General features: G+C 47.2%; 1 protein-coding gene across 3 annotated transcripts in view; it reads right to left on the bottom strand.

Moving 5' to 3' along the window:
• Window positions 1–3,673, bottom strand: part of LOC138504633 (zinc finger protein 2-like) — a 151,374-nt gene extending 147,701 nt beyond the window's left edge. For all 3 annotated transcript variants that reach the window (XM_069625232.1, XM_069625233.1, XM_069625234.1), the window contains exon 1: window positions 3,549–3,673. In XM_069625232.1, the coding sequence (XP_069481333.1) occupies window positions 3,549–3,590 (42 nt within the window). In that variant the 5' untranslated portion in view covers window positions 3,591–3,673. The remainder of the gene's footprint in view (window positions 1–3,548) is intronic.
• Between the last annotated feature and the right edge of the window lie 10,526 nt (window positions 3,674–14,199).

Genomic DNA, 14,199 nt, shown 5'->3' with positions numbered 1-14,199 from the left:
TACTGATACCCGTTGCAGAATTCGCTTACAACAACTCTGAACACTCAGCGCTACAGACCAGCCCTTTTTATTGTAGTCAGGGGTTCCATCCATCGGTTTTACCCTTGGTTCTTCCTTACCCTACACCAGTACTTACTGTTGACTCCTGGATCGAAACTCTTATCAACATTCACCGGGAGGCTAAAGAACACTTGGAGAAAGCCAGATTACAGACCAAGAGGTATGCAGATTCCAAGAGAAGACCAGGTCCTTCCTATACGGTCAGTGACCGAGTGTGGTTGTCATCAAAACTACTCCCCAGACACTTGCGACCAAACAAGCTGGCTCCCCGCTACTATGGTCCATTTCCCATCAAGGAGATTATCAATCCTGTCTCATATCGAATCAAGCTACCTGACTCCTGGAAAAGAATTATTCCAGTTTTTCACACATCCCTATTGAAGCCCTACATCCAATCCTCTCGAAAATCCAGTAGACCTCCTCCTCTACTGGTTGACAACCAACTGGAATATGAGGTGTCCCGGATTTGTGACTCCAGGTATAAGCGGGGCCATCTTCAATACCTAGTGGAGTGGAAAGGATATCCTCCTAGCGAAAGGACCTGGGAACCTGTTTCAAATATCAAGGCTCCTCGGTTGCTCAGAAGATTTCACCTAATACTCCCGGGCAAACCTGGAGGGAAAGGCCTTCGGAGGAGGCATGCTGTCATGAACTTTAGATCACGCCCCTTTTGGACCTCCTGGTCCTTGTCTCAACGGGGCTTACATTCCGTACTACTTCCAACATGGCCGTCCAGAGCTGAAGCCCTTGCTCGCTCCATGCGCTGAACGCGGCGTGATCTATTTATAGACCACGCCTTCCGTGGCTCCGTGCGTCTCAATGCTATTGCAGAGTAGCCTCAGACGTGTGTTCGTAGCTCGCAGTATTGTTTCCTTTGTCCCAGTGCTATTACCCGCTCCTGACCCTTTCCCCCTTCCTGATTCCGAGCATTACTAGCCTTTCCCAGACTCCCGGATTCCTGGACTCTGCGCTCCCGGAACTAAACGCAACCTGCAACCAGACGAGACTCGAGCAGCGCTGTTCAAGACCAGGAGCGTTCGCAAGAAGGCAGCGATTGAAGACACCGGCAAACACCAGACACGGGGGGGGGGGGGGGACTCCTTGACACAATGAGCAGACCACTTTCAGAGGATTCGGCATGGAGCGCTGCCTAGTTTTCTGAAAGCAGTCTGCTTGTTGTAGCGCAGGTTACTCATGCGTGCTATAACTTCACAGAGCGCTGTCCTAGCCCAAAGGGCCAGGGGCTAGCACAAAACACTACCAACCAGATCTGTTCTGAAGTTGTATTATTATTACATGCACAAGTAACCCGTTCTTCAACAAGCTTCCAGAAGACTCAGCAATGGAGATTGCATGTAGAAACGACCAAAGCCTCACGTGCAGTGTTGCAGCTGTCCAAACTGGTATATAGGTCCTCCAATTTACAGGCATCTCTATTATGGTGAAAACTGTGACCAACTAAAACAGAAGAGACCATTGTTTGCTTAAAGTGCTTTTTACTGAATGTAAAAAATAAGACATTTTTTTACATTTAAAATTGTGGGCATTATGATGTTCCCATAATGCTCTTTGCCTTTAGGCAAATCACCAGGATTGGGTTCAATGAAGAGATACTGTGTTGCACAACCTGGATTGGGTCCACGGCCCTTGACCCCACCCCATTCTTCTCATAGCCATGCCCCTCTAAAGAGGTGACAGTTCCTCCAATACATTTTTCCCATTGCCAGCAATGAGCAACGGTAACTAGTTTTTATGGTAATTGGCAGATTTACCGCTAAATTCCTGCCAAACTCAGAATGAGCCCAGCCCCATTGTGTTGTAGTTATGTGTTATAATTATTCTCTAATTGGTCACAAATATTAACATTCGGTGCAAGTCTACATGCTGTATAATTCCCCCCCCCCCCCCAGGCATTGGCATGTCTCCTCTACTCTGCATTATTCCCCCCCCAGGCAATGGCATGTCTCCTCTACTCTGCATTATCCCCCCTCCCCAGGTATTATTGGCATGTCTCCTCTACTCTGCATTATTCCCCCCCTCCCCAGGCAGTGGCATCTCTCCTCTACTTTGTATTATTCCCCCCCTCCCTGGCATTGGCATGTCTCCTCTACTCTGCATTATCTCCCCCCCACCCCCAGGCATTGGCATGTCTCTTCTACTTTGCATTATTCCCCCCCCACCAGGCATTGGCATGTCTCCTCTACTCTCATTATTCCCCCTCCCCAGACATTGGCATGTCTCCTCTACTCTGCATTATTCCCCCCCCCAGGCAATGGCATGTCTCCTCTACTCTCATTATTCCCCCCTCCCCAGACATTGGCATGTCTCTTCTACTTTGCATTATTCCCCCTCCCCAGACATTGGCATCTCTCTTCTACTTTGCATTATTCCCCCCTCCCCCCTCCCCAGGCATTGGCATCTCTCTTCTACTTTTCGTTATTCCCCCCCTCCCAGGCATTGGCATGTCTCCTCTGCTCTCATTATTCCCCCCCCCCCGCCCCCCAGGCATTGGCATGTCTCTTCTACTTTGCATTATTCCCCCTTCCCCCCAGGTATTGGCATCTCTCTTGTACTTTGCATTACTCCCCCCGTCGCCAGGCATTGGCATCTCTCCTCTACTTTGCATTATTCCCCCTCCCCAGACATTGGCATCTCTCTTCTACTTTGCGTTATTCCCCCCCTCCCAGGCATTGGCATGTCTCCTCTACTCTCATTATTCCCCCCCCCCCGCCCCCCAGGCATTGGCATATCTCTTCTACTTTGCATTATCCCCCCCTCCCCAGGCATTGGCATGTCTCTTCTACTTTGCATTATTCCCCCTTCCCCCCAGGTATTGGCATGTCTCCTCTACTTTGCATTATTCCCCCCTGCCCCCCAGGCATTGGCATCTCTCTTCTACTTTGCATTATTCCCCCCTCCCCAGGCATTGGCATGTCTCTTCTACTCTGCATTATCCCCCCCCCCGCCCCCCAGGCATTGGCATCTCTCTTCTACTTTGCATTATTCCCCCTTCCCCCCAGGTATTGGCATGTCTCCTCTACTTTGCATTATTCCCCCTTCCCCCCAGGTATTGGCATGTCTCCTCTACTCTCATTATTCCCCCCCCCCGCCCGCCCCCCGCCCCCCAGGCATTGGCATCTCTCTTCTACTTTGCATTATTCCCCCTTCCCCCCAGGTATTGGCATGTCTCCTCTACTTTGCATTATTCCCCCCTGCCCCCCAGGCATTGGCATCTCTCTTCTACTTTGCATTATTCCCCCTCCCCAGACATTGGCATCTCTCTTCTACTTTGCATTATTCCCCCCCCTCCCAGGCATTGGCATCTCTCTTCTACTTTGCATTATTCCCCCCCCTCCCAGGCATTGGCATCTCTCCTCTACTTTGCATTTTTAGGGTCGGGTCCACCCCCAACACTGGACACAGAGGACTTCACCCACCCCTGGGGGGACATGTATCTTCCAGCCCTCACAGCTAGGCCCACCACTCACCGCCTGTAACTCCTGAGGGGACATCTCCTTTCTGGCTTTCATGGCGATGCTCGGGCTCTTGCTAGGAACTGAGGTCAGGCCACTGCTTCTGCGGCTCCGCAGAAATGTACCTTCAAATATAATACCACTGGGAAGTGAAAGCGCATGCGCAGAGGTATGACACTGCTTGCTAAATCACGCTCGGCGTGAGCCTATGAACGAAAGGCCAACGAGACGTGGGTCTCGATGAGCATGCGCGTGGAGTGGAACACCTCTCTAACACATGCGCATGGGCCGCTACTGCTTTCTAACGCATGCGTACAAACAGATACTGATTTCTAACGCATGCGAAGCCGGAGAAGGGTTCAAAGCGCATGCGCATATACAGATACTGCTTTCTCTCGCATGCCCATAGACCGGTACAGCTTTCCAACGCATGCGTAGAAACAGATACTGATTTCTAACGCATGCGAAGCCGGATAAGGGTTCAAAGCGCATGCGCATAGACAGATACTGCTTTCTCTCGCATGCGTTTTGTCACAGTGTAGTTGCAACTGCCGTTATCGATTCTTGTTGCAATATACGCATGCGCAAAGAAACCGTACGGGTGCGGCCACGCATTCCTGCGCATGTCTTTGGCTGCAGCAGGCAGGTTAAAGGGTGGCAATGAAATACAGATCAATAAATCAGGAGCTGAGACGGGAGCGTCTTGACAGGTCTTTAATTAAGCACGAACTGCCTACTTGGCGGTAAGTCTCCTTAATCACGTGGGTCGCAGCCCACTCACAACTGACATAAACAGAGGACTGTCCCTCTAAACATAATAATAACAATGGAAGTAGGACATTACATCTCCCCCCTCCTTAACAAAACACTTCACCAATATTTAATCGAATTCTTCAATCCATCTTGTGGGCCTGTGGATGACACTTTTGGATGGGCTGCGCACAGGTGGTGTGGTGTCACGTGCCCAGTTAGTTCCGGGTCACGTGACACGCCGGAAATAAAGGTATCACCGGAACTGGCGTCAGAACGCCAGTCCGGGTTATTGCACCTAACCCTGTCATAGCTCTCAACTCACACGCTTTTGGCGGGTGTCACCCGCCTTGTAAAGAGCTGACTCACCCGCCAAGCCTCCTGCACACCCATTCATTCCTATGGGCGTCTCACCCGCCAAAAACAAAATCGGGTGATTTCACCCGCCTTTGCGACACAAATGGTTGAGAGCTATGCCCTGTGGTCGTGTCTTTCATGCCTGCGACCCTGCTGCGCTGCGCGCCTACGCTGGCCTACCAAGGCCCACTCCTGGGGGTCGGGCACACTTGCCCCACAACGACCCTACACCACACTGGCGACGAGGCCGCAAAACGACCCACGCAAGACCGCGCCTCCTTCCGTCATGCAGAGCCGCGTGGTCCAACGGACTCCTGCTCGCCCTGCACCGCACGCTGCTGCAGTGCGGAACATTCGGCGAGGCCGAATCAAAGAGACAGTGACGCATCCGCGTCCAGCACACGGACAACAACACGCCATCCCATCACTGGAGCAGAACGGAGTGGCGTGCAGGCCGCATCATCAAGGCGGGCCGCGTGCAACACGCGCACCAGCGACATCAGCCACAGCAATGCTCCACTCACTCACGTGTGCCAACCGGAGCTGCCTTCCACGCGCTGGGCTGCATGAAAACAGGTACCGCCCAGCTGAAACGTTCGAGGGAGCCCTCATCAAGGTCGCGGATCATACGCGTACACGCCACGAACGGAACCGCGTGTCATACGCGCATCGTCCGCACCCCTCAGCCCACGTGGGTGCACTGCTGCAGATACGCCGACAGGCCTCCTCACCCCAACGTTCTCCAACACCATCGCTGGGAGGGGAGGAGAGGGGAAAAAAAAAAAAACACCCGCCTTTCACACGACTTGGAAAGGCCCAGATAACCCGTGTCGACACAAAGAGCGGGAGAACACTGGTAGGTGTGAGCCAATAACATAACCACCATCACAGAAAGGGCACGCCCCTGCGCAGAGGACTAGTGCACAACATGTCCAGCTCGAAGACCAGCCCTGCAAGGGCCAGCACGAGTTTTTCCACCAGAAAGAGCCTCACCACGGACCACCCAGACCCAGCGCTGACCGGGCTAATGCCGCCATTTGACCCATTCACCACGGGGGCAGCCATCAGATGGGAAATCTGGCTACAACAGTTCGAAATGCACCTCGATGCCAGAGACATCACTATAGCAAAAAAGAAGCATACTTTTCTTCTGCTCAACGTTGGGGCTGCCACCCTACGCCTATTCAACGCTACCCCAGACCGGGGAGATCAGAACAACTACGACGCAGCCAAAGCTGTACTCACGAACATGTTTAGACCAGATCTCAACCCAGACTATGAACGTTTTCACTTCTGCATGGCCAGGCAGCGTGAGAAAGAAACTGTAGACAAATTTCATGCTCGCCTTCGCGAGATGGCAGTTGGCTGTGAATTCCCGGACGAAGAATTCGCAGTCCGCCTCCAAATAATCAATGGCATATCCTCAGAAAAGCTAAGGAGAGCTATACTCTCAGAGAGGAACATGCGCCTGTCCCGCATCCTAGAAATGGCGCGCCTCCGTGAGCAGACAGAAGACCAAGTCGCAGTGATCGAGGCAGCAATCCAAAGACTGCCGCTTGACAACCCCAAGCCAACAGAGGACGTCGCGGCCATAGCCAAACACCAGAACACTCGCACGAAATATGGCCAGAAAGCACACACGCCGCAAGAAGGAAGTAAAGCTTGCAAATGGTGCGGCGGCCCATGGCACAAAGGAGAATCCTGCCCGGCATGGGGGTCCACGTGCAGAAAATGCTACCGTCTCAATCATTATGCTGCAGTCTGCCTGAACCCGCCAAACCGAAACGACAAGGAGACTCCCTCCCGACCGGCACAAGAGCGCCGGAAGAAGTTTGCACCAAGAGAGTCTTCATACCAACATAACCGGAAAGGAAAAGCCAGAGCCGTTGACCATTCGCAAAGATCCCCGGACACGAGCAATAGCGACGACAGCGACAACAGTGCATCCCCCGAGAGAAAAGAGAGACGGAAGAAAAGGAACAATAGGATACACCGAATACACCTCATATCTGCTGTCGAACCACACCGATCATGACAAAGGAAGAGGCCGTCGTGCACAGTCTTTTCCAACGGGGAGCCACTGAAAGTAGTCATTGACACTGGGGCAACAGTGAACGTAATGCCAGCAACAGCATTCAGCAAACTTCACCCGAAGCCCACACTCCACAAGAAGAAGGTCCCACTGTAGGCATACGGGTGCAAGAAACACCTACCCGTGAAAGGATCCTTCAAATCTGATTTCGCACACAAAAACACCAATTGCCGGGCGCGCATCTATGTCGTAGATGCCGGCTGCGAGACACTACTCAGCTGCCGGACAGCGGAAAAACTAAAACTGATCCATTTCGCATTCGACCTTCAACACAACGAACTCGATGACTTATTACAACAACACAAGAAGCTATTCCAAGGCATAGGGTGCCTAAAAAACCGAACCATCAAGCTGCATATAGACCCCGCCATAGAGCCGAAGGCCGTACGACACCGACGGATACCATTCCACCTGAGAGAAGCAGTGGAGAAGGAACTGGCCAAACTCGAAGAGGGAGGAATAATAGAAAAAACATCAGGACCGACCCCGTGGGTGTCACCCATGGTAGTGGCCCAGAAACCCAAGCAACCTAACGCGGTAAGAATCTGTATAGACATGAGACTTCCTAATGCAGTGATTGGAAGAGAATGCCACATAACCCCAACGATAGATGAGCTCATTGTAGACCTCACAGGAGCTACTATATTCAGTAAACTTGACCTCAGATCCGGATATCACCAGCTCAGATTAGCCAGAAAATCCAGATACATCAGCACATTCTCCTCTCACCTCAGCCTAATGAGGTACAAGTGGCTTAACTTCGGGATATCGTCAGCCGCAGAAGTATTCCAACACGAAATTCGCAGGGTCATCACGGGCCTAGACGGCACCACAAACATCAGCGACGACATTCTTGTGTACACGTCAGACGAAAGGGAGCACCACAAACGCTTAGCAGCAGTCTTAGACAGATTAGAAGCAGCAGTTCTAACACTAAATGCAGAAAAGTGTGAGTTCGCAAAGGAGGAACTGTGTTTCTTCGGATACATTTTCAGCGCCAAAGGTGTATCCCCTGACCCGTCCAAAGTCAACGACATAAAGAACACAAAAGCACCCCAGTCTGCCATGGAGGTGAGAAGTTTTATGGGAATGGTGACATACTGTGCATGATTCATTCCAGACCTTGCTAACATTGCAAGCCCACTCCGAGAGCTGACCAAGAAGGACCAAAAATGGGAGTGGACGGCGACCCACCAACAGGCATTCCAGCAAATTAAGGACACACTGTCAGCATCAACAACCATGGCATTTTTCAACGTAGAAAGGCACACTGAACTCCTCGTGGATGCCAGCCCGGTCGGCCTAGGGGCAGTACTGACCCAAACAGACAACGAAGGAAATGTGTTCCCCATCGCATTCGCCAGCCGAGCACTCACCAAACCCGAACAGAACTATGCGCACATAGAGAAGGAAGCCCTGGCTATACTCTGGGGATGCCGTCACTTCAAGGTATACCTGCTAGGTAAGCAAGCGAAGGTCTTCTTGGATCATAAGCCCCTGATCCCGATATTCCGAGGGTCTGCTCCTCACCCACCAGCACGCATTGAGAAATGGATGCTGCAGCTGCAGCCCTATAACATAGAAGTTGACTATCGCCCAGGGACAGATAACCCAGCTGATTACTTGTCGCGTCACCCGAGGCCTGCCACGGAAGGAGAGCAACGCCATGCAAAAGAAACCAATGACATGTATGTCACGTGATTGCATGCGCCCGACCAAGAGCTTTAACACTACAGGAGGTAGCGTGTGAGACAGAAGCAGACTCCATCCTGCAACACACCACCGCTGCCATCCAGTCAGGAAACTGGAAGAACTACCTCATGTCCATAGCCCAACGCTCCACTTCAGCTCAGGTGAAACTCCGAGCACTATTTGGAATCCGACATGAAATCTCTGTCGCCCCCGAGGGAGTGCTCCTAAAAGGCCACTGCATCGTTCTACCGGCGTCGCTTGAGGAGAGAGCCCTCCGGTTGGCCCACAGCGGACACCAGGGCATCATCAAAACAACGGCATACCTCAAGTCCAGAATGTGGATGCCCAACATACAACAAAGAGTAGTTGAACTAGTGGAATCCTGCGCAGCCTGCCAAGCCTCCAGGAGACCCGAAAACCGAGAGCCTATCAGCAGCGCTCCAAGAAGTAACAAGCGGTGGGACGCAGTTAGCATGGACCACTGCACAATCGCCGGCGAAGGATACCTACTCGTGGTGATCGACGAGTTCAGCAGATATCCTGAAGTAGAACACGTGGCATCCACTAACACAGAGACCACAATCCTCACGCTAGAAAAGATTTTCGCGACCCATGGAATCCCGAGAAAGGTGAAGAGCGACAACGGCCCATCATTCACCAGCCAAGAACTGCGCAAATTCTTTAAGGACATCAACGTTAAGCACCAGAAAATCACCCCAAGATGGCCCCAAGCGAATGGCGACGCAGACAGATTCATGGGGTCACTCAATAAGGTCATTCGAATCGCCAAAGAAAAAAGACACCCATGGCTGAAGGCCGTATATCGATTCCTAAAAACGCACAGGCAAACCCCACACTCGTCCACCGGCATCAGCCCTGCGGCCCTCATGTTCGGAGTACCCATACACACTATCTGGGGCTTATGGAGCCAAAGTATTCAAAGAGTATCTAATATAGGTATTTGGTATAGTTTTTGGTTAGACTTAAACCAAGTGTTGATTGAAGCAAGTGTTTTTTTGCCTAACATAGTTAAAACATAGAGACAGTTGTAGAATAGATATTCACTTAGGTACAAAAGACAACTTGTGACTTGATCTTTAGTTCAGGATTTATTGGTCCAAACAGGATTGCCCAACGCATTTCGAGAGTTATTCTCTTCTTCAGGGGCTATATGCAACCACTCTTGCACAGTATTATAAAAGTAAAAAGATCCCAAGAGGACTTAGGGTCTACCTACGACCAACTTTATGTAAAGATAACCAACTCTTTGTGAAACGGTGGGAACAAATCCTGAATAAATGTTCCTTAGATCTAATTCTTCAGACCATTGAAGAATTAGCGAAATCCTTGTCTACAATTAAAGAAGAGATTGAAGATCTGACACAACAATTGTCCAAACTCAAATCAGCGGAAGACTTAAGCAACATTTTAGAAGATACAAATAGAAAACTTGACGGATATAAGAAAGAGATCGAACAAAGAAAAATCAGAAAATTCCGGCGTGACACATTAGACTACGCCCGCGACATTGTGTATACGTGGCAAGAATTCTACAATAATCAAAGACCTGCACCTAGAAGACCATCAAGACCAACGGAACCAGCAGACAATACTGAAAGCAGTGATATCACAAGTGGGGAAAACGAACCCAGATCTCAGAGACCTTCCACAGGCCAAACAACTGCCTCGACCACTGAGACAGAAGTGCTAACATCAATACACCCAAGTACAGCACCTACACTAACTCCCGAAATTCCTTTTTTAGGAGGAGGAAGGCCTGAAGAGGGCAGAAGAAAACAAAGAACGAAGAACAAATAACGGAAACAATTGTATTTAACATCTCATCTAAACAATTAACAAAAACTCAAATGGATACCCTAAATTTGGGCCTATCTTTCGTTTCAACTAACAACACTACAATGTTTGAAGAAGAAGTCAATCTGTTCAAACTTATAAGAAAAATGGAGCTGAAAGTATTCTTCGATTCACTTCCAGAAACAGCAGAAAAAAGGAAAACATGTAACTATTTGGAACTGAGAAACAAGAGCTCTTTCCATCCCCAGATCAATCATCCTATAATCAATCTCTTCAATCTCAAAACTACGAAAGACCTCAGAAGAATCAAATACTCTTCCAACAACAGAATGAATATCAGAAAACATCAACTCAAAATAATTAAAAAATTAGCTGAAGACCCATCAATCACACTTAAACCAGCAGACAAAGGAGGAGCTCTTGTACTAATGGACACTGAATTCTACAACAAAGGCTGTTTGAACTTACTAAATGACCAAAGCACCTACCTAGTTTTGGACTCTGACCCAATATTATCCATCAAAGAAATAGTCAAGAAAACCATTGACAAAGCTCTGGAAATGGATTGGATTACAGATCAGACAAGTGACTTTCTTATCAACAAATTTCCAGTCACACCTGTTTTTTACTCATTACCAAAAATCCACAAAAACAAGATGAATCCTCCGTTCAGACCAATAGTAGCAGGAACCGAAAGCATATTCCACCCACTGGCTATTTATCTAGACCGAGCACTACAACCTTTGGTGCAAAAAACTTCTACATACTTGAAAGACACTGCTCATTTCTTAAGACTACTTAAAGAAATAGCAATAGACGATCCATCAGTGATTCTATTTACCCTAGATGTAAATAGTCTATATACATCCATTCCCCATAATCAGGGGATAGAGGCACTTGAATGGTTTCTTTTGAACCACCACAACATCCTGATCCAAAAAGTATTTGCCATAGAGTTGATAAACATTATCCTCTATAACAACTACTTCCGATATGAAGGCAAATATTACCTACAAACATCAGGGACATCTATGGGGTCAGCAGTAGCCCCTGTTTACGCAAACATTTTTATGTTTCACTTGGAGCAAACACATATACTGAATAAAGAACCATGGAAAAACAAAATCATCTGCTGGAAACGCTACATAGATGACATCTTTGGGATTTGGCAGGGGACTCAAGAAGAACTTCAACAATTCTTTGATTACCTAAATAAATGTCACAAAGGAATTACCTTTACCTTGGAAATTGGCCAACCGAATATACATTTTTTGGATGTTAACATTACGAAAATGGGCACTGATCTGGTTACCAACATCTACAGAAAGCCTACAGATACAAACAACACACTCCACTTTGGGAGTTTTCATCCGACACACTAAAAAGGATCACGTCTGACACAAGCAATCTCCAGAATGAATATGAAGATATGAAACAAAGATTCAAAAACAGAGGATTCCCAGATGAAATACTAGACAAAGCAATCCAAAGAACAGCACCGATACCCCGAACTAAACTTCTAGAGGAACAACCCAAAAAAACAACGACAAGATTAATTCATACTCTGAAATTCTCTAGTCAGAGCTTCCAGATAAAAAGGATTATTACCAAAAATTGGGACTTCATTAAATCAGACGCAAATTTGAACCGATTGTTCCCCGAACCACCAATGCTGGCTTATAAGAGAGGAAAAAACCTCAGGGACTCTCTCATCAGAGCAGAAAGACCCAAAAAATCCGCCCAAACGACACTGAGGAAACAAAAAACCGGTACATATCCATGCTTGAATTGTCAGCATTGTGGCAACATCATAAAAGGTGACCACATAAGACACCCCAGCAGTGGTAAAAAAATAATTCTGAATGATTTCGCGACCTGTGACAGCAAAAACTTGATTTACACACTCCGATGCCCCCGTGGGAAATATTACGTGGGCAAAACAACCCGAAAGGCAAAGGAACGCTCGACGGAACACATCCAACATCAGGACATGTAATACCAAATCACCGGTATACAGATACTTCAAAGAGAATGGACATAACATTACCCAACTTAGATGGGCAATCCTTGAATTAATCCACCCCCTTCCAAGAGGCGGAGACCTAGCCAAAAGACTATCCCAAAGGGAATTATTCTGGATACATAAACTTGATGCTTTATCACCCCACGGGCTTAATGAGGAATACTATTTAGGACCCTATCTATAAAACTTCCTTTTGCATAATCTTCCTCTTAACATCATGTTGAATTTCCTACTACAAGACGCTGCCTAGACACGTATAAAAGCATCAAAAGAAATGTATAAGAATTGTACCAGTTTCAGTTACAACTAAGATGAAACCTGACGTTCTTTTATGCCAAAACCAAGAGACTGTGAACTCTGAATGAGGCAGCTGAATAATTACAAAACGCTACCTAGAAATGTATAAAAGCATCAAAAGAAATGCATAAGAATTGCACCGGTTCTAGTTACAACAAAGATTTAACCAGACGCTTTTTCATGTCAAAACAAAGAGATTGTTAACTCTGAATGAGGCAGCAGTATAATTACAAATATGTGTCAATTTTGCACTTTGTTTTTTACCTGACCTGTCTACCATTACTCGCTAAGAGGACCATACCCCTTCTTCTTTTCAAAAATATCACAGTATAGTCCTTGGGGTAGTGTTGGTACTCTTACCATCATACTCCGAGGGGACCACATCTTTAAATATCGTATTTGAAAATATCTGATGAAAGCTTTAATATCTGTTCAATTTACATATGTACTCTACATGTTGCTCCCACATTTCCCAATAAATTCCGTTCGAGTTTCTTGTATCGCCATGTAGCTCTCCTCTACTCAAGACAAGGTTACTATAACTAACTTCTTCACATCTAAGAGTTGGTCCTCTTCATCTAAGAGTTGTATCTCAGCAGACCATGTCCGCCATTTTTTACCTTCATTTTTGTACCTTTATTTTTTACCTTTGTTTTTAATGTTCATCTACTATAGACCCCTTATATTGATATACACCATAGGGTCGTATCCGATCGCATCTACAAATTACACCACGGCACTAAGATATTTATCTAGTATGTTGTTTCGATTGAATACTTTCTCAACGTCACGCACCCGTCTCCTTGTTTACATTTGTGACGTCATGCACGCACGCCGCATGATGATGTCACGTTTACATTATCCACAAATACGGCCATCTTGTAACCTAGTCTCACACTCTGTATTTCCCAGCGTACGGAGCCGGACGGTACTTGTTTCCAGTCGAGTCATACAGTCAGAAACCTGTAAGTATGCTGACAACGGCCCTCAGCCAGAACTTTTTTTACCTTAAGAGAATCTTTTAGATCCTAAACTGGGTTTCTTCAATTCCCCAGATTAAAGAAAAAAGCCACACCGGCATTTCTCTCCTCCTAATGGAGAATCCATGGATACTACGGTAACGTAGCAGTATGCCTACAGACTTCGAGCACGACCATCTTTCCCACATCTCTAGAGATTGAACTCCATTAAGTAAGTCTATTATGTATCCCCATTAGTGAACATCTCAGTTTAGATTGTTCGTGTCTTTAATCATATCAATATACCAATATACTTAGACTGGTCCATCACTTTATTTTACACAGGCTTAAACACCGTATTGACTCCTGTTGAAACTGTCGATGTGAAATATTTTACAGACCTATAATCATGGATCATTCTTCTTATCCTAATGTTTAAAACATAAAAACAGGGTAAGCCAACCACTATTCCTTACCACCTTGAGATCTCGTGCTGAAATAATAAAATATGTAATTAAGAATTACTCTATGTCCTTCTTTCTGAAAATGGCGATTAACTAGTGCTTTTTCTTTCTGTTACTTTAATATTAGCAAAAAAACCAATTGGTTTCAATGAACTAGGTTTTTTCCACAAGAATTATGGATACCTCTTTTGGTTTTGTATGGTGTAATTGCCAAAAT

Source organism: Ambystoma mexicanum, chromosome 11 (genome assembly GCF_040938575.1).
Source record: "Ambystoma mexicanum isolate Mex_15411 chromosome 11, UKY_AmexF1_1, whole genome shotgun sequence".
NCBI classification, from domain to species: Eukaryota; Metazoa; Chordata; class Amphibia; order Caudata; family Ambystomatidae; genus Ambystoma; species Ambystoma mexicanum.
The sequence above is the reverse complement of the archived record's forward strand: the minus strand, read 5'-3'. Positions and strand labels throughout refer to the sequence as shown.